The sequence below is a fragment of the Pholis gunnellus genome, assembly GCF_910591455.1.
Source record: "Pholis gunnellus genome assembly, chromosome: 3".
Taxonomy (NCBI): Eukaryota; Metazoa; Chordata; class Actinopteri; order Perciformes; family Pholidae; genus Pholis; species Pholis gunnellus.
The window spans coordinates 16,340,723-16,364,481 of NC_136529.1; the positions used below are offsets into that span (position 1 = coordinate 16,340,723).

The following is a 23,759-nucleotide window of genomic DNA, read 5'->3' on the forward strand; positions in this document are numbered from 1 at the left end:
GAACATAGCGTGGACAATAAGTTTAAAGAAACACTCAAGTTGCTATTGAAAGACGGAAGTTCTCCCATATCTGTTACAAACTTTACATCGGGTCATTTCCTCTCAGCAATGCGCAGCCAGTATTGAATGATAACTCGGATTTGTTCGCATTGTTGCGTGTAATCTATCTCACTTAAAAGATATGCACGAACTAGGTCTGGGAGTCGCGTCACGACGAGCTTAAGGCAGGTCTCGTAAGTGCATCGCCTCGGCTCGTCCTCTCAGGGGTCACCGTCGGGCGGTGCTGGTATTAGCGTCGCTGTTGCCGGGCGGAGTGCAGCGTGTTGGGACAGACGGTGCAGAGGACGCAGCTGTCACGTGCTGGACGAGCGGTGCCTCGACGAGGAAATTCAGTTTAAAAGACCGCATGTCGTGTGATGGGAAACGCTTTCTTTAAAAACGGAAATCAGCTAAAACAGTCGTTCGTGTTATAAACTAGGGAGCTTTCAAAGTTATCGTGCGCACGCACGCACGTTCGGCCGTTTGAATAACGTTACCGGGGAGACTATAAATACGTGCGCACGGTGTTTTGTAAGCGGTAAAGCCTTCGATACGAATCAAACCAACGGGGCAATTTACATCTGCCGGAGAACTGAAGGAGGACGTTAGAAGAAGGACAGGATCGAAGCAGCATGGTGAGTTTTTGGGGCCTGGAGGAGGTGCACGCTATCGCTAGCACGCGACAACCTGTTTGCGTCCTTCCAGTGAGACTCGTGTCGTCGGTAGCTCGACCGTTGTAGTAACTTTATACTTTAGCTGCTAATTAACGGTCATACTCCCGAGACACGACTTTTATTATTCGCACGAACAATTCACGATGCGTTTCTGTCAACCTGTCTCACGAATTAGGTTATGGGTGTAAAGTGAGGCCGGTTCCAACTGGTCTGCTAGTAAACTTAAGCTAGTTAGCTAAAGGCAGGTATTTAGGGAGTCACAACATGGTTGACGATGAAACACCCAATAACGTTACCCCATCAACACGTGTGTTAGAATACAATGAAGTGGAGAACACATTCACATCTCGCTTCATGACACCTCGCGCTACATGTGTAGTTTAATTCATTTACGGTTCACACATAGCAACCACAAAAAAGTGATTTGTGTTAAATGTTAGCCGATGCAGCACCGTGTGGCTAACGGTGAATAGCTATCGAGGAGTTCCGTGATAAAGGTCATGGCAATACGCTGCGGAGACGGCAACCTTGAGACGGGAACAGCGTGGAGGTGGTTTGGTAATCAATTTACAACAAACGCTGCTTATCCAGAATTGGCTTTTGTTTCTTGTCGTATGTAAAGATTTTGAACATCGTCACATATGGTTGTGTGGGCACCACGTGCTCTTCCCGGAGCAACGTTACTTTGCTTCACTGCTAAAACCTCCAGAGGTGCTGACTTGTAATATAAACTCTGTATGTGAGAATGAACTGTTGTGAGAGGGTCGCATAATGGTTTTGCATCAATGACTGAAGCGCACTTGCGGTTCAGCGGTGGGTGACAGGTCTACATGCCCGGTTCAAGTTACGCTGAAGCTCAGGCAGGGCGGACTCGCGCTATGTGTGGTAACACGTGACCGCTCGAGAGGCGGAGTCAGAGGGATAAGGAAGCCAATGATGCTGTCAGATGTGTGTGTGAAGGAGAAGAGCTGAGGGTTCTCAAACTGGTTTGCGAGCTCTCTGATCAACTCTAGTATTGGCTATGGAGGAAGGGGGTCTGTTCTGAATGTTTTCAAGTATATCTTGTTTTAAAGGGTGAACTTTAACACTACCTCAGGTCATGAAAAGCATGCACATATGCGGGGATTCAAAGAGGGAGTCAGGGCTCAACGCTGACTTGTAAAAGTGATTGCCAGGCTGACAACCAGGCGTAAGCTTTTGTTTACCCAAACTGAAAATATGGTTGCAATTTTAAGTCACCTTATATTTTGAATAATTAAGATACTATGCAATTTACATGTCGGCTTAAGAATGAAAATTTGACACGTCTAAAAATCATGTCAGCGACGGTCAGTTGAATCAATTTGCACATTCTTTTGTGATGTTGACAGGATAATTGAACGTTTCACCCAACAGTCAAACAACTTAATTTGCTTCACCATCGTCTCTAAAAACAGATGCCTGTGTGCTCACACACAAGAGTAAAAGCACCAATGCTTATGCAGTGTTGTCCGTTTCTGGTTAACGGCAATATTTAAATATCACTAATGCAAGAAATATTCATTATGTATTGAGTTTGGGATGCATATTCTGATGTTTGCTGTCCCTTCTTTTAATATGTTAAGTGCTTGCAATCTCACTTTTTCAAAATCATGATCAAAACTTTGCTTCCTCCTCTAACTGTACTTGTGTTTCATGTAGCTTACTGCTGTGTAAGGTGTACCCAAAATATTTTCTGTAACTTGGTGTTTATTCTTCTAATCATGCAGGTTACTACAAAGGGAGCAGGTCTGAACCCCAATGCCAAAGTGTGGCAGGAGATCCCTGCCCACCAGAACGACATCCCGGAGGAGACTGAGGACTCTCCTTGTCTACTAACCTGCCCTCCTCCCGCTGAGATGACCGACGGTAAGAGCTTAGTGGTGCAACTAGATAAAGCAAGATAAAGCATGACAATGTTTGTTTAGAGCGTAAGATGCTGTTGTCTAAACATGATCTCTTCTATCTTAATTTACTCAGATGTTCCGTCTTCAGGAGGAAAAGGATGTGATGCAGAGTACCCGGACAGCACTGCTGACTGTGCCTCTGTACCCACAGAGGGCGTTGTGAATGGCATTGACCAGCCTGACGTGGGGTATTTAGTCTTTGACCCTCAATGCGAGTCAGCCGTAGATGCTGATGCTTCTGAAGAGCAACCAATGTCTGAGGAGAGCCTCAGGGAGTCTTTGAAGAAACAGCTCGAGTTCTGCTTTTCTAGGTTAGTAGTTTTTTTTTTATACCACACATTGCAACTGTTTCCAGTGTGTATACAGCTGTGAGAACAACACCAGTAATGAATAATTGAATTGCCGTGGGATGTTTTTCATAACTGCAAAGAACTAGCTATTTCCTCAGTGGAGTATATTAGTATACCTGAAGTGCTCCCCTTTATCATTGGTCCAACAGCCATTGATTAAATTGAATTCTTCAATTATTTTGACTGATGTTCATTTGTCCGATGTTGTTTTGGGTGTTTGCAGAGAGAACCTATCTAAGGACCTGTACCTGATATCCCAGATGGACAGTGATCAGTTTGTTCCCGTCTGGACCATTGCTTGCATGGAGGACATCAAAGCCCTTACCACTGATGTGACCCTCATTCTGGATGTACTGCGAGGTACCAGTGCTGCTTTTCTGCCTGCATTTGTGACAAATGGTCACACATTTACTTTACAGACAGAGAGTATGTATGTATGTATGTATGTATGTATGTATGTATGTATGTATGTATGTATGTATGTATGTATGTATGTATGTATGTATGTATGTATGTATGTATGTATGTATGTATGTATGTATGTATGTATGTATGTATGTATGTATGTATGTATGTATGTATGTACGTTCAGACCATCTGAACTTAAATTAACTTGAATTGTTTTTGGAGCATGATATACAGAAGACGTGGCTCACACACCTCCCTTGTCGATAAAAGTTGCAGATTGCTTGATGGATGGATGTCATGATATAATTGGGTGGTACTAGCTTACTTAAGCATGCATCATATTTTGTTTTTACAAAAAGAAAAGATGATTGAAGAAATAGTTTATGTATGTTTTGTAATTGTTTTGGCAGATATTGTTAAATAGGTGCACAATAGGATCTGGGGAGTGATCTAAAAGGGTTAAAAGGCTTTTTTTCCTCCATCTCGACTTCAACTAAGAGTAAAATACACAAAAAGTAAAATACACTGAAACACTGAACTGCATTTCAAACTGCAAAAGCTAAACACATAATATGCAAGGCTATTGTTTAGAGCAGTCGCCTAGTAAACAACAAAGGAGAGGGTGTAAGGATCCTCCAGATTCACCAGTAACAATTAAATGCATTGTGTCACTGCTAAGATCCCCACAACACGATGTTGACACCACAGTGAGTTTTCTTTTGGCCGTCATGTCTGCGGCTTCTCTGCATGTTCTTTCCTGTGATGATTACCACGTCTGCAAACTGTTTTCTCAAGGTAAAAATCCTAAAGGGTCCTCTAACGGCACACTGTTTAAGTGTCTTAGGGGCCATCAAGTAACTTCCAGATGGTGAAAACACTTGTATTGAGATTGTGTCTTTGTTACAGCTTCGCCTATGGTGCAAGTTGATGAAGCTGGAGAGAAGGTTCGGCCAAACCACAGTCGCTGCATCATCATTCTGAGAGAAGTGCCAGAGACGACACCAATTGAGGTAAAGAGGGTTCTATACTGCACGCTAAGAACAGTCCTCCACATCATCCACCCATCCCACATAGCTGCTGACACAAATTCAGTTAAAGACGCCTGTCTCACTACACTTTGATGTTAAAACTTTGTGAATTAATTTGTTGTAGTGAATTAATTTGTTGTAGCTCATTGACAAGTGATAATCAGAGGCTGCAGGGAGATGTTGTGAGTTTAGTGTTGTTGGGTGAAGTGTGTAATATGTGCCTTGCATCTCTTTCACAGGAAGTGGAGGCTCTTTTTAAGAGTGAAAACTGTCCAAAAGTGTTAAGTGCTGAGTTTGCACACAACAGCAACTGGTACATAACATTTCAGTCTGATATGGATGCACAACAGGTATGTCTCCACATCAATGAACACAGGGGTTATTTTTGGCTTACATTTGTGGTTGAATCTTATTTTGTTTGAATTAGTATGCCATATAGAAGTGTCTGTTAACAAACAATATAACTACTCATTAGATGTAGACTGTTATTTGCTCTGCTTCCATTTGTCTTTGAAACCAAAGGTGACTCTATGGTGCGGGTTCAAGATTTGAATTGGATAATTCTTGATTACAGGAGCCTGTTAACTTTGTAAAATTCAAAACCTTACGGGTAGATGCTTTCAAGAAATTGTACGATTTATTACAGCAACTTTGTCTTGTTAGTAATTAACAAGTTGACAGTTCTGAGCAGTGAACATCACACCAGTGCTCTGGGAGTGAGGGGGAGGAAAGCTTGTGTTCTTATAGTTGAAAGGAAACGACACAGATTTTACAATATTGTGAATATTTGGTTGTTTCCTGTTTTGTCTGTAGGCCTACAGATACCTGAGAGAGGAGGTGAAAACCTTCCAGGGAAAACCGATCATGGTGAGTTCTGTGGCTGAAATGCATAACCAATAATTAACTTTATTTAGCTTTTATTTCAGGCTGGACCACTTTTTCTTATTTGTTCTGTTTTAGACGGTAGTATGAGACCCAGCAAGCCTTGTTACACAAGAGTAGTCGTGTTATCAGCGGTCACGTCGCTACTCTTTGGTTAAGCTGTGGCCTCAGGAGTGACCTTGGGATATGTTTGCACACAGACTTGATAAGCAAGGAAGTGTTGCACACCGATATCTTCAGACACTTTGATACCCCTTCTTATAACAATGTGACATTTACCTTTGCATTTCAGGTATCTAATGCATCCTTTTTCAGCTGGACTTAGAGTTGACCTTGTGTGATAAAACACACAAGGCTGTGACGTTAACGGTCCTGTCTAAACCCCAGTGATGATCAGTATCGCGCTTGGAAGGACCCATATGCACTGTGGCTGGCTGGGAGGAACCTATCATCTGTAGCTCTTTATCAATCTGCTGTATCTCAGCTTCTACACACTAACTCTACTCATCCTCTTTAACTCCCCCCTCACTTCCTCTCCCTCCCCCCTTCGTTCCCCTAGTCAGTGCAGTGCTGTATGGCCTAATGACCGTGAGATTATGAGATCTGAGGGGACTGAATGACGATGGACAGATCTACAATGCTACTCAACATAGTGGTCGCAGTCCCATCTTCACTCTGAGCAAGCACAACTGATTGTCTTCTTTCTTCCTCCCTCCCTCCCCACAGGCCCGCATTAAGGCCATTAACACGTTCTTTGGTAAGAACAGCTTCCGCAGTGTGGACTCGAGTGTGTACAGTCAGCATGCCCAGCCACAGGCTCAATATAGCTCCCCAGTGTACATGCAGCAGGCGTACAGCCCTCAGCAGCAGTACCCTGTGTACCCCGTGGTGTCTTCTTCCTGGAACCCTGCCGTCATCCCTTACTTTGAAACACCACTGGTGAGAACCTGAATGTTATCTTGAGAAATAAATAGAAATTATGTTTTTTTGCATATGTATTGTTTAGAGCATCAGAGACAATTTTACGGAGCTTATGGTAACATTTTTATTTACCACTACCAGGCACCTTTTCCGCATAGCGGTTTCATGAATGGCTACAGCAGTCCTGGGAACTACGAAGCAAACGCAAGCATCAACGCCCATCGGCCCATGAGCAGGAACCGGTAGGAGCAAGTCGCGACGACATAACTCTTAATGAAACATTCGAGGACACGTGAAGGATATTAAGTATTGCCTAAAGTATCAAATAATGCTTATTCATGTTAGTAAGAAATGGTTTTATTTGTCTGCCCAGAAACCATGTTAAGGGTCACCCAAGGCCTGGAGACGTGCCTTCCTCTTCTCTGGTTTCGGGGCCCCTGATGGATGGCCTGTCTGCTCCGTCGAGTCCACGGCCCCTCCAGACATCAGGGATGGCAGCTGTCACCACTTCGGCAACAGAGTTTCTCCCACAGGCCACCGTACCCAGTGGGTATCTGAGTGGGGCTGCAAGGGGCAGGTGAGAGAATATCATCCTGCTTATTAACACTATGGAGGTGAAGATTTACAACCAAAATGTAACTGACGCAATGTAATATGCAAGGCGTGTGTTTTGTGTTGTGAATAAGTTTCTGTTTGTGTACCTTGTCCGGTCGCTTTCTTTTCACCTCTCAAAGGTTATATTGTCTAAATTTGAACTTGTTAGCAGACACAGCTAAGAAATCAAACATGTTTTTGGCTTTCACGATCCGATCCAGGAAAATGTTACCCATTGTGTTCTTTGTTTTATTTACGTATGAAAAACCTTCTAATGTGAAATGATCTGTCTTCATTGTAGGAGAGGAAGCTACAGAGGCATGAGGAGGAAAAGAGAAGATGAACATACGGTCAGCATATTTCCTCTGTTATCTTCTTATCAAAAAGTCTGTTATAGTTTTCTTTGGCAAGCTTCAGTGTTATTTTTCTTACATTTGACTTAAACTGTGCTTAACATTACAGAGGCCTGTCCCTCTAATGGAGGCCAAGATAGCTCCTCCACCGAAGTTTGACCTGGCAGCTTCCAATTTCCCTCCTCTGCCGGGATCTGTGGTCAGTATGCTGGGAGAACCGATGCCAGAGATGCGCCTTTCTGATGTTGTGCGTGGCCTGAAGGTGACTAACAAGGTAAATATCTTGTCCTCTTTGATACCTTTTACTCTGGAGACTTGTGTCAGCACCATTTAAGTCCCAGTTGTTTGAATGCACATCATTTTCAATTCTTGATTATTTCAGCCTGTGAACCAAGAGGTTAACGGGACCCGACAAACCAACGTCTCTGAAGATGCTGTGAGCAAACCAAGTGCTGTGACCCCGGCTGCTAAACCTGCTCCTGTGACACCACTCACAGTGGCACCACCACCCTCACCAGTCTTAAGGTAAAGTTCTAATCAAGTTAATCAAATATCTGTGAATAGAAAGGTCATGAACATAGAAAATGACCTATCTTTTACTTTTGTTTTAGTGTTTCTCCTGCGGTAAAGGAAGAGGATAAAGCTGAACCTTCCATTCCAAAGGAAACAATCTCCACGTTCTCGCAGGCTGCCTCCCCAACAGCCTCTAAACCTGCTCCCTCCGTCTGCAGCCAGTCTGTTTCTACTGAAGCACCTTCCTCATCGCCCCCATCTCCAACATCAGAGCTGGTGAGGCCTGCCTTCTTACAGCAACAGCCTATAGCTCCCTGTTGATGGATCATTCTGTAGAAGAAGCTGTTATGAGTTGTAGCCAAGTGATCATATGTCAGTCTGTGGACAGATTGTGTCACTATGGTAGCGTCGCAACACTCTAAGATGCCGTCAGGAAACTGTACATGTTGAGGTCATGATGTAGGCAGAGTTTAAAGATGGGTTTGGTCCGACCAAGAGCGCTGGAAGTGGGGAAGAAGCTGTTGTTGGTGAGCTTCCATCTCAAGCAACACACAAATATTAACACAAAACGTTGTCCTTTTTGTGGAAGATGGCCGCTGTAGCTGGGATTCACAGCAGTTTCAATGGATTCAATAAAATGTTAGAGTAGTAAGTCAAATGTATAAAAGCACAAACTACCACTGTAGCATAACCCACTGATCTCAGTAGTTGTGTTGAAGATGGATTATTGTATATTTTGGACAATATGGTCTTCAAGTGGGTTTTTTTGTGTTTTATTACATGTGGGGAATTTATTTTATTTATTTTTATGTCTTGATTTTTAATTTCCTCCCATTCTTCTCTTACCAGGGGGCCAGAAAACTGAGCTATGCAGAGGTGTGCCAGCGGCTGGCCAAGGAGCCGGCCCAGCCGTCCCCCCCCTCCCCTCCGGCCACCGCCGCTAGCCAACCCCTGCAGGAGCTAAAGGTCAACAGGGTGGAGGAGCCTCGGCCCAACAGCAGGCGCACTACAGAGAAACCCGGAGACAGCCGCCCGCCCCGTCAACCATCACGCTTCTTCAGAGGGGCGAATGGCCAAGTCCGACCCGGAGCACTGAAGACTCGGGAGCATCCGAGAGGCCTGAATACTGGCAAACCGTTCTCCCCACACCGGGGAGCCCGACGCAGCGGCAAAGAACAGAACATTCCCCCTGGATCTCCAAAATAACTAAAGAACAAGGAACCTCCAACACATGAACTAAAACAATATTTATGTAAATATATAATATATGTAAATAGACAGATGAATATATTTCATTTGACAGACTTTTTCAAAGAATCTTAATATTGTTGCAGACCTGAAATAATTTTTTAGGAAGATGCATATCGTCTGCTGACAGAATTGATAAAACATACTTTGCTGAAAGTAATATCACCTTGACGTTCCCAAAAGATGGCTCCATGAAAGGGCTAAATCTGTAGTGTGTGCGTTTGATATCGAGAGAGAAAGAGAGATGTTGTTACTTTTAAATAGACGGTAGTCTAACGTTAAGCAAACCCCGTCAACATCCAAAATGATGAATGAGGCACATTTTGTTTGTTTGAGTGGTTATTGTTGGCATGTGATTCATCTGGAGCGTTTTACCAAACTTGTTTTGCATAGAAATCAAGGATGTCGGTGTTATTATGTAAGATACGGAAAGTGTTGAATCCATGGCGGAACAATGGAAACAGTGGAGTGTTTGATTAACAACAGAAGCTTTGAACTAGGAGTAGCTATAGTTCAAGGCATAACATTATGTAGAAACCGTCTACAAGAGATCCGGAGGAATACGAGATATAATTCAGAACATTGCGTTGTGTAATGATTATAATCCTTCAGTGTTTTTGCAGTAGTCATCTCTGTGATGCAGATATTAGATCGATAACTAACGTTTGAAATAAGCCCTGCATACTCACTGGAGTAGATCAGCTTTTTTTTTTTTTTGTACAGGATTGTATCAGTGATTTAAGTCCTGTGCTCATCTGTATATCTTGTAAAAAAATATATAGCATGAAAACTCATGAGAATAGTAGTTGTCAATAAGCTGCTGTTGCTGAGGGTTATCGGGCTGAAGCAGGAGCAGAACCACTGTCGCCACGTTGGGTCAGATGTCACTGATGGTGTGTGTGTCTCAGAGCAGGATTACAGGGTTTGATGGCTAACTTTGGTTCTAGGCCCGGCTTCTGGTGTGGATTGTTCTGTATTTTCAGGAAAGGTTTCTAGACAGTAAGCTGCCTGTGCTTAGTGACTAGCATGTGAACTGTTAAAACATATTGGATGATCTGAGGGACCTCGGGAGGAGAAATTGGCTTTTATTCTGAAAAACAGAAATTTGTGGCCTCTTCTTGATTAACGTAGCTATTTGATGGTTGATGTCACGGCCAGTGTCTAAACTTGAGTCGGGGACATTGATTCGGGTATCGTCTCTTGATTGGATACATAATACGCTTCAGACGACTGTAGTCCTTTTTGGCTTAAAACCACTTTTGAGCTTGATCTTGTAAATGTCCATATGTAGCTGTAGCTTTCCTTGAGCGTGTGTATATACAGATTTATATTGGATCTTGGTTGTTAATGTACTCGTTTTTCCTGCTGGAGACAAGTTTAATTTTCTATAATTGTGTTTTTCTTCTCATGGTATTCAATGTTTGTGTAATATTAGTAAATAAGTGTGTAGACTGATCTGAGGAAAGATGCTTGGGTTATTGACAACTGAATCAGCCACTCATGGCTCAACAGTGAGCGGAACAAGACTGGAGTTTAAACGCTCTATCCTTAAATCTCCAGGCTTTTAATTGTAAGAGAAGTTAGAAATGGAAAGGGGTTGCACAGAGGCTCAACTTGAGTTAGTTTCATTTTAGTGTTTTTGATTTCATCAGATTAGTCTGTTGTTGCAAATGAGAATTAACAAAAGATGGTTGAAGCGAAAGAATTGTAGATTTTCAGGATTAGGGGGATAACACATTTTATCTTAGATAAATGTCTTCTGCTTGTAGGGACTCTACTGCAGTGTTCTGTGTCTTGTAATCAGTAGTTGTCTCCCGTGTATACTGTATTTTGTTTGTGTAAGAGAGATTGCATCGGCTTCAGACTGCACGGAACTATTATCTCAAACCAAACCTCCGGTGCCTTAACTCATTTCAGTAAAAAGAGTGCAAGAATTGTGAGCACATCAATTTGTCACACTAAACATGGCCGGTTAATTGGTTGTCAAAATCCAACATGATCAGTCTTTGACACTCTTGAGACACTGGATCCGACTCAATGCAGATCTCAATTTATTGTAGGTGCAGGGCTGGTGGGCGTGGAGCTTAATGCGTGTTGCGCATGCTTGTTTGTCCGTTCTGTGTCTGATACATTTCTTTTTCTTAGCTTGTCAATGCAATGTCAGTCTTGTATCAGAATCCTGCGTTTAACTCACAATCAAACATGAGATTGCAGTTTTCAGCCAAATACACTGGGTTTTATTAAGTTGTTATGTGATTGCTGAGCCTGAGGTATAAAAATAAAAAAAATATTTTTAAACGGCTGTGTCTTGTACTTTGTGTGTATGCACTACATGTTAATGCAGCTGATCCAATTGCAGCTTCACATACAGCAGATGTGAATATGGTAAAATCTCATGTCCAGTGGCCTTTTGATTTTTCTTTCATTTAAACCTGGAATTTGGTCAATCAAGTAAAACTGACAGGACAGAAGGACAGCGGCATACATGAGAAATGCCAATATCCTGCCATACTAGAAGGGATTTGTTAACCACCCGGAAGTCAACATTATGTAACTGCTGTACGCACATTTGGCTTGCCCAGGAGATGACGCGTGTCAGCAACATACCGGAGAGGAATACCATTGTATTGATATGAAGTAAAGATGATGTGTTAACGGAGGACGTGTGAAGATTCAGTAAAGTTTACCGGCATCACGTTCACGTTTTCCCACCGACGTCAAACCCTGTTACGTAATGTTAAGACCGTATTCCAGCTCTCGCGGTGTTGCTAATGGAAGTGTCAGTGTCAACAACGGCGAGCCATCGGTACAGCAGCACTACCCGGAGCAGGGAGGGGGGAGTCCAGAGGCTATCACGTCGGGTGAGTTCACTCACATATCGGAGCATCTAACGTAAAAAATGTGACGTTTTGGGAAGTAAATCCAGTCAACGTCTATGAAATGTGATGTTTTAATGCGATCGTATGTTAGCTTTCTTTAGCATTAGCGTGCTAACGTTTAGCTAACCCCACTAACGGCGGTCCACACTAAAGGTAACGCTAAGCTAAGTGAAGCTTCGATTAGCATTAGCTTAGCTAGCGGTGTTGTGACTGGTAGCTGCACTACAATGTTAGCTTTGTGAGGCGTGTCCGGTCGTCCTGTTATCTGTTGTTAGTTTTCATAATGTTAGCTTCCAGGTCCGTTGTGTTGACACGGCTGTCAGGTTTCGGAAACAAAACACGTTGGTGTGGTTAGCTATTAGGTTATGCTAGTTGTAAGGCCCATCTCTGATGAAATCAGAGCTAGCCTAAGAATTGACACATTGGTTCAACCTGTCCACAGTAACGAGGAACATAGCCGAACGACCTCGAGTGGTAGCCAGCTAGGTTACATGGTAGCTTGACTCTGCTGCCTCATCGTTCCCGTCAAACGCTGGTCTCCGATTGACCGAAGCAAATGTTCCACACAAGCCAACACACTTGGCCTGTTTACCTCCTAACCAGTTGTCACCAGGAGGTTTTTCTAACGTTACATTATTGGTGACAGGTGCGCTCATGCAGTTAATGGCGCTAAACTGATTGTATTTATTATCAGTAGGTGCATGGTAGTCATGTTATAGCACCATTGGCTGATGCTGGAGGTTGATACATTGTCAAGGTAAAACACATGCTAACATACACAAATAATAAACATTTGACATTTGAGTATTTTCTGGTCAGCCAGTTGCTTCTGGGTTGTGATTGTCCATGGTCTCAAGCCAGTATTAAATACATAAATAAATAAATATAAAATTAACAGTTTCACTATTGAAGCATTCAGTAGCATTCAGCCAATACCAGTGATACATTGTGTCTAAGGTACTTGAGAATCATCCGTTTGCTTGCCTCCATATGCGTAAATGAATACAGCCGTTAACAAATTGCTGTTTTTTTGCTCTATTTTGCAGAACATTTGTCTGAGATGGGGGATGATCGACCCTTTGTATGCACTGCCCCTGGATGTGGGCAGGTATGATTGGAGAATGCTTTAATTCATATGCACATCTCTATGACACCCTCTTTCACTCTCTTTACATTTGACACCTCTGATCATCCAGCCCAGCAATCTGAAACAAATCTTCACCTCTTTGTTGTTATTACATGAGCTCACTGCAATTTAGCTTGTTTTGATCTCTGTTTTTTTTTACTATGTCTCTTGTTTGCACTATCCACTACGCTGCTGTAATCCTGTAAACTAATAAAGGATTGTCTTATCTTAAAGGGGGATTCTGTGATTCTAATCCAATACACTTTTTGTCAAATTCGGCGTATATCCATGGTCTGCTAGCTGTCTGTTCTGTGTGGGTGCGCTGGAAAAAAAATAATCCTGTGTTCATACACAGCCTACTGTAAATGGGAAACAAACAAAGTGTCTCGGACCGAACCACACAACGCTATTCCAGAGAGTACAGGAGACAGGCCATGGATGTATAAAGAGAAAGGCTGTGGGAGCAAGAGGGATGGTAAATCTGACACATGCTAACACTCTGAAGCAGCACTGTCAGGAGAGGTGTATTTGTTTTGGTGTTGATTTCAAATATCGCATATTTGACTTTCAAATACCAGCAATCTTTCTCCAGAATCGCAGACTCCACCTTGATGGTACTGTACAAATGCCAAAAAGAGTAGATAATTATCAAGCCCTACCTCACAGTGGACCATCTGTGTTATTGTTTATCTCACATCTATAATTACTCTTTGTATGAATGCAGTAGACGCACTGACTGTGCTACCCACCGGCTGCATATATTCTTTCTTATATGCTGTGTTATGTTTTGCAGAGATTCACAAATGAAGACCACCTGTCGGTCCACAAGCACAAGCATGAAATGACATTAAAATTTGGTCCTGCCAGAACGGACTCTGTTATCATTGCAGGTAATGGCATTACCATTTACATTAGTATCTGTTAAATGAAGCTGAGCTAAAGATGTATCAAATTGTCAATGCTCTGAACACCTGTGTTGATATACTACTGGGATGTCTGTTGGGAAAGAGATACTTCTGCCCCGTTACCCTCTCGGCTAACATACTACATGTTTTTTTTTTTTTTTTGTTGGGTGTTTTTGCAGACCAGACACCCACACCCACACGTTTCCTGAAGAACTGTGAAGAGGTTGGGTTATTCAATGAGCTCGCCGGCTCCTTTGAACATGAGTTTACCAAAGCACACGAAGACGACCAGAGGACAAAACACCCGGTGAGTAAAGGGATGAATGAACACATTGAATAAATGGCACACTGTTGGTTTCTCCTCAGGTTATTAGATAAAAGTGATATCACCATTTTAAAAGGTATGTTCGTCTTCTGCTCAGGCTGCACCTTTACAAACACCGTCTGAAGTCAAAGTTGAAGATGAGGGTCCTTTGCAAGTGGATTCTTCCTCTCCCGGAAGTCCAGATTCCTCTTCCAGCATGTCCGACAACAGCAGAGACTCGAGGGTGAGAGCATCCAAAGTCACACAACAACAAGCTAACTGCTCGATGCAGCAACAGACATTTTGTCAGTTGAGTATGTTGGCTTTGAAGAGAGCAATATAAAGGCCTTTGTTCCCTGACAGAAAGCGCTGTCTGATGGCAAGGTAGATCGGGGAAAATATTATAAAATGAACGTACATTTAAACTGTTTTCAATGTTCATTCAGCTACTGCTAGCATTCACGTCATTCATAACCTTATTGATAAGCCAGCTTTGGTTACCTGCGTTGCTGCTTTTTGCTTGCTGAAACGACTGATTTGGCGCTTCTATTCGTAAAAATCTGGAAAAAAGCGCAAACGGAACCTTAAATACTTTCCACTTGAACATCAATGATTGGTTTCCTGTTCATGCAGAACAGTGTATGAAGAATATATTTTACTATCATTGTTTGATTTTGTCAACAGGAGATTCACACGAAGCCTGTGGTAAGCTCTGCCCCAACTCCAACCATTGTGCGCCCAGGTTCTCTTCCCCTTCACCTGAGCAATGACGCACTTAACCCAACTCTGCCATCGCCAACATCTGTCATCACGCAAACGCCGCCCTCCAACAGACAGCTCAGGTAAACGAGAGTGTGCTCCTGTTGTTTGCATTCATTGAAGTCCGGAGCTGTTTTTGATATTCTGGGAAAATGTCCACAAAAATGTCCGTCTTTTGGAGTCTGTCGATATTAACTTGGTGCGAAAATTTAGCTCTGAATAAGTGGAAAGATTTCATTATTGTCTTATGTGGAATAGGGCTGAAACGATTTCTCGAGAAAGTCAAATAAAAATTGCTACAAATTTTAATTCCTTGCATCAAGGCAATGTTTGCGGTGCGGCAGGAGGCGAGCTAGTGACGTGACTATGCAGCCGGTGGGTAGCATAGTCTTGCTCGGCTAAATGACAACTTATCGGCTAATGTTAATGCCGGTTGCACCGAGTTACGGTACGATGCGTTAGTTCTCTATTCGGTAAAAAAATTAATGTTGTTTAAAGGTAAATGATCACGTTATCATGATGACAACGAGAAACTTGCGCCGGCTTTAGCACCTCAAGCCGGTCTAAATCTAATATTTTGTGAGCTTACATGTATACTCACATATTGTTGGCCGTTGGTTGTTTTTAATACATTTTCAGGTTGTTTTTTTATTATGTTTTTGCATTATGTTGTCCATATGTCTGTCTGTCCCATTCTTGTGAACATCATATCTCAGGATCACCTGGAGGGAATTTCTTTAAATTTGGCACAAACGTCCGCTAAGACTCGAGCATGAACTGATCCGAATTTGGTGGTTAAAGGTCAAACATGTTTTTGTCCAAAAGTCAAACATTGATATGCTACTTATACATTTCTAATTGGATAACATGATGCCAGGCAGTTATTCTAGTTTTGATATGTTTAGATTTTCTGTTTGAAGTCTTATTTATTTATTTATTTATTTATTTCTCCACCGTCTTCTGCTTCCTGATCTAACAACGCAGGTGAAGTAGGTGTGTGTGGACGCTAACAGTCCTCTACAGCTCCATATTGCTGTGATTCTACAGAAACTCCCTAAATTATGTCTACTTTTAAGAGATCAAAGCAAATCCTTCTGAAGACGATACGTCGCCCACATATTCTCCAACCGCCGTTTCATTGGGACTTGAGAGGCTAGGTACATTTAACACTTAGAGAGAGTGTCGGCTGGCAAAATAACATACTTTTTCAACCTGGTTCTCAATCTGTATGTGGTCAACGGGCACAGAATGGAGAATCAGCCATTTACCAGTATCTGATTTTTGTCAACAGCTCCCCAACAAGCGCTTATCCACTGGTGAGGCTTCCGAATGGGCAGACAGTCCCCCTCCTGCCCAGTCCTGTGCAGATGACCTCAGTTATATCTGTAAGTCATTTTCAAAACGTGAAAAAAAGGTATAACAAACAATACTTTTGTTATTTTTCTTTAAACTTACCGTATTCCATCTGTTTCTCTCTCTCTCTCTCTCTCTTGTGTGTTTGTTGTAATGTGGAGCTTGCGAGGCCAGCGAACTCGGTGCCCAACATCCCTGGGATTCCAGGACCTCCAGTGGGTGGAGCCAGCAGTGGGTCCTCCTCCCCTTCTGGGTACAGTCTGCACTCTGAGACCAAGATGGTAAGATAGTCAAACTGGCATCATTTTGAGGGCTGCAGGTTCATTTCTATAAAGATTTTTTTTTTGCATTTGTAAAATAGCTTCTATACTCAAAGTGTGCTGTATAATGCGCTGAAACTTGTGTCACTATTTTAACAGTTCTTTTGGTGACCTTTAAAGGTAAATTACTTACACAGAGTGTTGTTGTTTGTGTGTCTTTGTAGCGGCTAAAAGCAGCTCTATCTCATCAGGGCCCAGGAGCACAAGATGGGGCTGGTGGGGGGTCAGGATCCATCCCTGCTGTGCCCCAGCGACCCGAACAGAGCCAACAACCCTCTCAAAACTCTGATGCACCATCACCTGCGCAACCCCAGGTAATACACACTATGCTAGCGCTTTTACTTCTTGTTAGCAAAGTACAAGTACCTCTGCAGGGTAATTCACAACAGGAATAAATGTATCTGGTTACTTTCATCTCTGACAGAAGTTTGGTCAAATGTAAACACTGATGTCTGTAACTCAAAGTACAGTTTACCTCCAAACTGTACTCAGCTAAAGTACATTTATTTACTGTAAACTTGTTTTGTTGTCACTTTAAACTGCAGTTTACGTTTCATGTTCCTCAGAACAGAAACTCTGTCTTGCTGTGTGTTTAGCTCCGTTAGCTCTATTAAGCTAGTGAAGTGAAGTGGATGATCGTGTTGTTACTACAAAATCTTTACTTGACACACTGGTTTTTTGATTATGTCAACCACTTGAGGAGACCGGACAGGCAGTTGAATCCATGCGAAGCCTGATTCAGATAACTAGATAGTGTAACTGGTGGACTGCTTGTAGTTCAGTGCCATTCATCCCCAGACAAACATCATCTAAACAATTGCTCCAGTGCAGTGGCGCTTCCTGAAACAGTGGCCAGTGTTGCCGGCTAGTTAGTTTCACTTTCACCCCAATATAGCCTGTAAGTGTTAAATGAAATAACCGTCAATCAAAGCGCAGCTTTGGGAAAGAAAGAGACACAGTACAAGATGAGGAGACGGAGAGAACCAAACGGAGGACATACATGTAACCTGAAAGTATTCCTCTTTCCCCAGGTGTCCCCTGCTCAGCCAACAGGAGGCCGGCGGCGGCGAGCTTCGGAGATGGACCCTGACGAGAGGAGGGAGCGTTTCCTGGAGAGAAACCGGGCGGCCGCCTCTCGCTGCAGGCAGAAACGAAAGCTGTGGGTTAACTCTTTGGAGAAGAAGGCGGATGATCTTGTCAACATGAATGTGTCCCTAAGTGTGAGTGTTCCATTTCCCCCTCACTCCTGGGTTGTAACGGATAATTTAATAATTCACACATATTGGTCATGCGGGGATATGATTTGGGTTCTGTCTGTTTTGTGTTGCCATCAGGGTGAAGTAAGCCTACTGAGGAACGAGGTGGCTCAGCTGAAGCAGCTCCTCCTGGCCCACAAAGACTGCCCGGTCACTGTTATGCAGAAGAAGGCAGCTTTCTTAGGTAACCATTGAGCGGAAATGCCTCCGATACGGCATAAAAACGCTGGATCAGGTATCTGCGAGTACGCGAGACTATGCACCGACATCACAACGTTTTATCAGCTCATTTATGCTGCACGGGAACAACAACACGTGTCACTGGCTAAACAAGTCTTAACAGAGATAAGAAAGAAGCGAGATGGCTCCCTCGGTAGCTACTTCCATCGTTAACTCCGGGAAAAACTTCTCTCTGCATTTGAAATAGCTAACGAGGGAGCCATCTCGCTTCTTCCTCATCTCTGTTGAGAGTTGCATGAGTGCACCGTACTAATCAGGCAGGTGATAGGGGATAATGTAATGTTAGCCAGAGCTAGCAAAATGTCAGCGATTTGGCAATGTTTTACACTGGAAAATAACTAGATAATAAAAGAAATGTATTTGCTCATGTTTTACAAAGGTTTTAACCTGATCCAGGCCATACAACATTGGAAGCAATGTATACACACACTCGCACGCGCACGCACGCGCGCGCGCGCATACAACATTTAACACACTGGTATGGGATCAGTACTCGGTATTAGCAGATACGCAAATCCAGACATCGGAATGGGTAGCAGGAAGGGAAAAAAGGGTATTCCAACATCTCTACTGACCGACGAGCCTGCTGCACTGTATCACTTCTTCTGTCAGAACCCATCTATCATCTCATCCATCTAATGTATTCTCTCTACTCGCTCACCTCTCTTAAGGGTGAATGTTTCTTTCTCCGTCTCTAGCTGCAGGAGGAGAGGAAACCTCCAGAGATACTTCCAGTGAACCCATAGGCTCCCCGGCGGCCGTTATACAGCACGGGCCGTCACCGCCCGCCTCGGCCTGCAGTCCGGGGGCCACCATTAACGGGCTGAGCGTCCGCGCCGCAGAGGCGGTGGCCATGTCGGTTTTGGCAGGCATGGGATCGGGCCAGCCAGGAGGGGTTGTAATGGCGACGCAGTCACAGTCAGCCCCAAGATGATGTGCTGACGCAGGTAGCCAGTATGAACTCAACGTGGCCTTTTTGAAAGGCCGGACCGGTGCGAAGCGTTTTGAAAAGAGGGACCCGCCCTCAAACCCCACCCCAGACTCGGATGCTGTCATCCCCTCACAGTGGTAGTCACACAAAGACACGGCGCCTCCGTCTACGCTCCGGTCCCAGCTGTTCAGAGGCGCTTCGCCACTTTCTGTCTGTAAATATGAAAACACGTCGGACACTCACTCTGCAGGGTTTGGGGTCATTTCTTGTTCAGTCGTGACATTTGGAGAAAAAAAGTTTTAGATTGGGATGAAAATTATGACTGAAAACTTTTAATGTCAAGTTCATCGGTTTATTTTCATTTCACTTGCAACATCAGTCCCACACGCTGGCTGTGATGAGGTCGTTTGCTTTCCAGGCTGACAGTTGTACTTGTATTTTTCATTTGTATGAAAAAGATTTTTTTATGCCTGATTCTGGTCGTCGACATAATGTTTGCAGATGCAGTGAAAGTACGGTGAGAGATTGGCTGGCTGATTTCAGTAAATGGCAGCCTGGAAAGTTTTTCTTATGTTTACTTTTCAACCTGTCCTTTTACTTTGCTGTCCGTGTTTCTCTTTTGAGTTGATTCTCCTGAAATACACACGACGGTCAAACCAAATCATCGATGTGTACACAGTTTACCCTGTGAGTGTGTGCCTGACTTTTTACCATCAATTTTAACCCATTTGGAATGGATGTCATTACATTAGTCGTGTCTGTATCAAACCCTATTGACTGCATGGATTACTCGAGGCTGAAGAATACCACTGTTTGTTTGTGCTTCATCATACTGTCACTGTTTATAGATCTGCTTTTCTTCTGTTTTAAAACATGAAATTACTGATGCAAAAATGTTCCTTGTTTTTTAAGGATTCCATCCTCGGTCCTAATGTGACACTCTTGAAATGGTTAGCTTTAGAAGGCCTTTAAATGATAATCAGAAATATTAGATTTTAAATCACTTACCCTGGCATTTCAGTTGAGGAAATAGTAGTGCAATATATTTTTCTATTGATTATTGATGTTCTTGCGTTTATTTGTCGTGTGAAGCCCAGCCGCTGAGAGGGGTTTGGTCTATTTCAGTTGAAAGCTAAAGTTATGAGGTGAATGAATGAGATTAGGGATTAGTGCACATCAGTAGAGAAGGTGCTTTCCAACATTTGAAAAGCTGTCTTGTATCATGAAGTATACCCAAATAGTTGTGCAAGGTGCTTCTTTTGAAAATCAAGTTTTGAAATGCAAATTTTATACCGCCGTGGACTTCCAAGACTCTCATGCTTTATTTCCCCTTGTCACTCTGTGTGTATGTTTTTTTTTTTTAATAACGTCATTGTTTCGACAGATGCTTATCTTTCTCTTGAGGGCATGTCAGGCTTTTTTTTTCCATCATGTGATTAGAATGTACCTTTTATTTTTGTTAAAGAGCATAGATGTCTTTTATGTGTTAACGCAGGTTGAACCACATAATAAAATGTCTCTGATATCTGTATGGAGAGAGTTTGTCAAATACTCAGGCTTCAAGATGGAAAAAAAATACTTGTGTATAGTCTCAACTAATTAGTAAGTTGTCTCGGGCAAATAATACAATAAATTAATGAAAAAAAACCCTCATCAGCATGTTTCCACCTATCCCCACTTTGTGCCTCTCACTTATCAGCATTACACTCAAGTCACAGAGCTGTGGATCCGTTTTATGGGACCGTAATTCATTTGATCAATTAGACTTGTATCTACCCTGTTATGACAAAAGGCGTAATGTAAAAATTGCTCTGTGGAGTGTTTTACATTTAGCATCTTCCATCTCATTGTTTTGGTTTTACGTCTGCAACCTAACTGTTCTGATTCATTCTCACCGCTCGCATTGTGTCATTTTTAGGCCGTAGACTTTTATAACCTCTGCTGCACCATAAGCCTCTTTCACAGAAAACACACTTTTTGTCAGTTGCAGTTGGAGAAGCGCTGGTGTAAATAATAAAATGAATTCCATTTACCTGCTTATTATTTTTAATGCTGGCTCACGGTCACTCTCACTGGGACAATTTAACAGAACAGAGACACCATTTGTGTTATTAGTAACACCTGTGCCTTTCCTGCTGTGATAAAGGTTTATTTTGAACATAGGACATATTAAATTATTGTTAATATGTATATATGTATATACATTTATATATATATATTTAAAATGGGTGTATATATATATATATATATGTTAAAAAAATCTTTTATTTTTATCTTTTTTTGTCCAACTGAATATTGCTCTATCCAGATGATGAAAATGACATCCACGACAGAGGTTTGTGGACATTTTTCGGGAAATCGGATGAGCCGTTAGCTGTGTGACTCCGGTGTAAGGGTTATTAATGAGAGGCACAAACTGGGGCTAACTCCCACCTGAGCGGAGGGTGGCAGGTGAGTCTCATCCGGAGGAGTGCAGCTTCTCCTCCCAGCTGTAGAAACACAACAGCAGAGGGAGCAGAGAGTCTGCTTTCTCCGGCCCGGGTCACGTGACTGCCAGACTCCTCTGGCGAGTTGTTCCCATCTCCCACAGTCATGGCGGTGACGGGGAGTCGCGAAGATGGAGTAAACACCACCACTGCTGCATCCTGATTAGTTGGTCCATATAGTTTCATGCCGGACTGTACCTGCCGTCTTCCGAGATATCGCGAACGTCCCGCAGGCTGCTTTGCTTCCAACGATGGCCGACCGCGGCGTCGATCTGTCGGCTCTGCCTAAAGAGGTCAGGGACCAGCTGGCGGAGTTGGACCTGGAGCTATCCGAAGGTGAGCTTTTACATACAGCGGCTTTACTAGTTGAAGCTGCCGCGGCAATCCGTGCAAACGGCCGTTTAAGTGTAGACCTTTAGCGTGTTTACATGCATCAGCCACTAAACAGTCGTCCCGTGTCAGCTGAGTGAGACTCAGTGCTGCTGCAGTGGACCCGAGCACGACTACAACGAACGATACAAACACACTGACCTCCTTTTTTCAAGCTGTCATTTCTCCATCAACTATCCTTGTTGATTTCATTGTACATAGCGGCATTTATTTGCATAGATTGCAACACAATAGGAACAAATGTGTGTTTGTGTTAGTAATATATGTTTTATGCTCCCCCCCCCCCCCCCCTTCTGTTCTTGTTTTGATCCACATTATCTGCCTACATACATGTCATACATTGCTTATCCTCACATATAAGCATATACACTCCTGTCGGGGAAAATGGGTCAAGTTTGTCTTCCCGGAGGCTCTGTGTGTGTGTGCGTGTGTGTGCGCGCAGCCTCATACTTTGGTGGACACTAAATGATGCTGTGGCCCCTCCAACACTCAGCTGCTCTCAGAGCCTGAACTCTGAAACTGCAGCAGATATAGGATTGCTATTTCTTTGATAAGAATGACTGTGGGAAATGGGAATATGGCTCTTATGCAAGTCTCCTCCTCACACTGTGAATCACAGAGCAGCAGCTTGATTGGTGCTGTGCAGCTCTCAGGTGCCCCGGGGATGGATGAGTAATGTTGTGTTTCTCATGGAGAGCCAAGCGCGGTGGGGGGGGGGAATAGCCCACTGATGATGCTTGAGTCTCCTCTCCCACCACAGACACTCACAGATACCTGGAACTGGCCTTTCCCGTTCAGAAGAACAGGTGAAACCTAACAGCCCATGAGAAAACTGAGGTGGAAGCCATCATTACTGTGCACTTTTTCCAACTTCTATTCATTTTAGTTGTAGTAACAGAGATCAGAACAATTTCTCTCATTCATCAAAATGCAAGAAATCTTTCCGGGCATGTGTTTAAAGATTTGATTTGACAAACTAGCTGGCAGTCTTTCCACACAACCGGCTATGGATCTCAATGATTTTTCCAGTCAGTTGTTCCCCATTTAGTATCCTAAAGTTCAACCAAGCTCAGGCCTTTTGTGTATTTTGTGTATATAGACTCATTTCTTTAATAGCTGCTTGTTGTTCGTAGGTATCAGTTTACCTAGACAGCATGTCATTCATCATACAGAGTGGGGCCGTGCCATGCGTTGACCTGAGCTACTGTAGAGTTCAGCGTGTGTTCTGGTTAATAATAGACACCAATTAACTATGTGATAATGAGGCTGGATAATGGAGGAGGAGGGGATGTTCACCCTGTGTTCAACTGACTTAACATGGGTGAGAGGCTGTGGATGCTGGGGAATCACTATGTAATCAAGTGAAGAATATGTACTGGAATACAGTTCTGTTTGATAGCAACACGATTTGTCCTACAGCACTTTACTCAATTATTTGTCAAAGACGTTAGCCAGGTTTAGTAACAGATTCATTAACCTGGTGTGGATTGTTGTTTGAGCGCTGTGGTACGATTGCAAAAGCGCTTGTTTTGTTAGCTTTAACTGTGTTAAAGTGCTATAGTGTGCAAATAGTGAGCTTTTGATTGTGAAACTGTTTGCATGAGTCCCATACATCTCAAATCCTGAGACACAACTTTTGAATTAAATCTATTGTAAAAATGTAGATTAACATCTGGAGTCAATTTTATATCTAAAATAAAAGGAACAGAAACTTCTTGTAAGTTGACAATATTGAAAACTAATATCATTGTTCGTCAATTTCAATATTTAAACTTTTTTACATTCAAATTTGTAGAACACATGGGTTATTAACTGGATATTAGAGCTGATGCTTTTGCCTGTTTTCCTCATCAGTGAATTATTTCTAAAGATGTT

General features: G+C 42.9%; 3 protein-coding genes across 8 annotated transcripts in view; all 3 read left to right on the forward strand.

Annotated features, from left to right (window-relative positions):
• Nucleotides 1-306: 306 nt before the first annotated feature.
• larp4ab (La ribonucleoprotein 4Ab) lies at nucleotides 307-11,225 on the forward strand (the record flags this gene model as incomplete). 3 transcript variants are annotated; one of them, XM_079185662.1, is made up of 15 exons in its annotated part: nucleotides 307-674; nucleotides 2,462-2,600; nucleotides 2,712-2,949; nucleotides 3,212-3,348; nucleotides 4,303-4,406; nucleotides 4,664-4,774; nucleotides 5,238-5,291; nucleotides 6,033-6,245; nucleotides 6,369-6,469; nucleotides 6,601-6,804; nucleotides 7,123-7,171; nucleotides 7,284-7,448; nucleotides 7,557-7,699; nucleotides 7,786-7,963; nucleotides 8,537-11,225. In XM_079185662.1, the coding sequence occupies 15 exons, from the start codon at nucleotides 672-674 to the stop codon at nucleotides 8,891-8,893; spliced, it is 2,196 nt and encodes a 731-aa protein (XP_079041788.1). In that variant the 3' UTR covers nucleotides 8,894-11,225. The 3 variants fall into 3 exon arrangements, with proteins under 3 accessions (XP_079041788.1, XP_079041789.1, XP_079041787.1); XM_079185663.1 differs by having other exon boundaries at nucleotides 2,727-2,949; XM_079185661.1 differs by lacking the exon at nucleotides 307-674 and having other exon boundaries at nucleotides 2,456-2,600.
• A 312-nt stretch (nucleotides 11,226-11,537) lies between these two features.
• On the forward strand, nucleotides 11,538-20,903 carry atf7b (activating transcription factor 7b). 4 transcript variants are annotated; one of them, XM_079186546.1, is made up of 12 exons: nucleotides 11,538-11,796; nucleotides 12,861-12,922; nucleotides 13,734-13,830; nucleotides 14,025-14,152; nucleotides 14,268-14,393; nucleotides 14,834-14,991; nucleotides 16,200-16,293; nucleotides 16,423-16,542; nucleotides 16,746-16,895; nucleotides 17,613-17,801; nucleotides 17,916-18,021; nucleotides 18,776-20,903. In XM_079186546.1, exons 1-12 carry the CDS (start codon nucleotides 11,670-11,672, stop codon nucleotides 19,009-19,011), a joined length of 1,593 nt encoding a protein of 530 aa, XP_079042672.1. In that variant the 5' UTR covers nucleotides 11,538-11,669; the 3' UTR covers nucleotides 19,012-20,903. The 4 variants fall into 4 exon arrangements, with proteins under 4 accessions (XP_079042672.1, XP_079042673.1, XP_079042675.1 ...); XM_079186547.1 differs by having other exon boundaries at nucleotides 16,773-16,895; XM_079186549.1 differs by having other exon boundaries at nucleotides 18,749-18,878.
• A 713-nt stretch (nucleotides 20,904-21,616) lies between these two features.
• The window catches only part of dip2bb (disco-interacting protein 2 homolog Bb), a 34,880-nt gene continuing 32,737 nt past the window's right edge, over nucleotides 21,617-23,759 (forward strand). Inside the window, exon 1 of the mRNA XM_079186545.1 lies at nucleotides 21,617-21,830. Within this exon, the coding sequence (XP_079042671.1) occupies nucleotides 21,746-21,830 (85 nt within the window). The 5' untranslated portion in view covers nucleotides 21,617-21,745. The remainder of the gene's footprint in view (nucleotides 21,831-23,759) is intronic.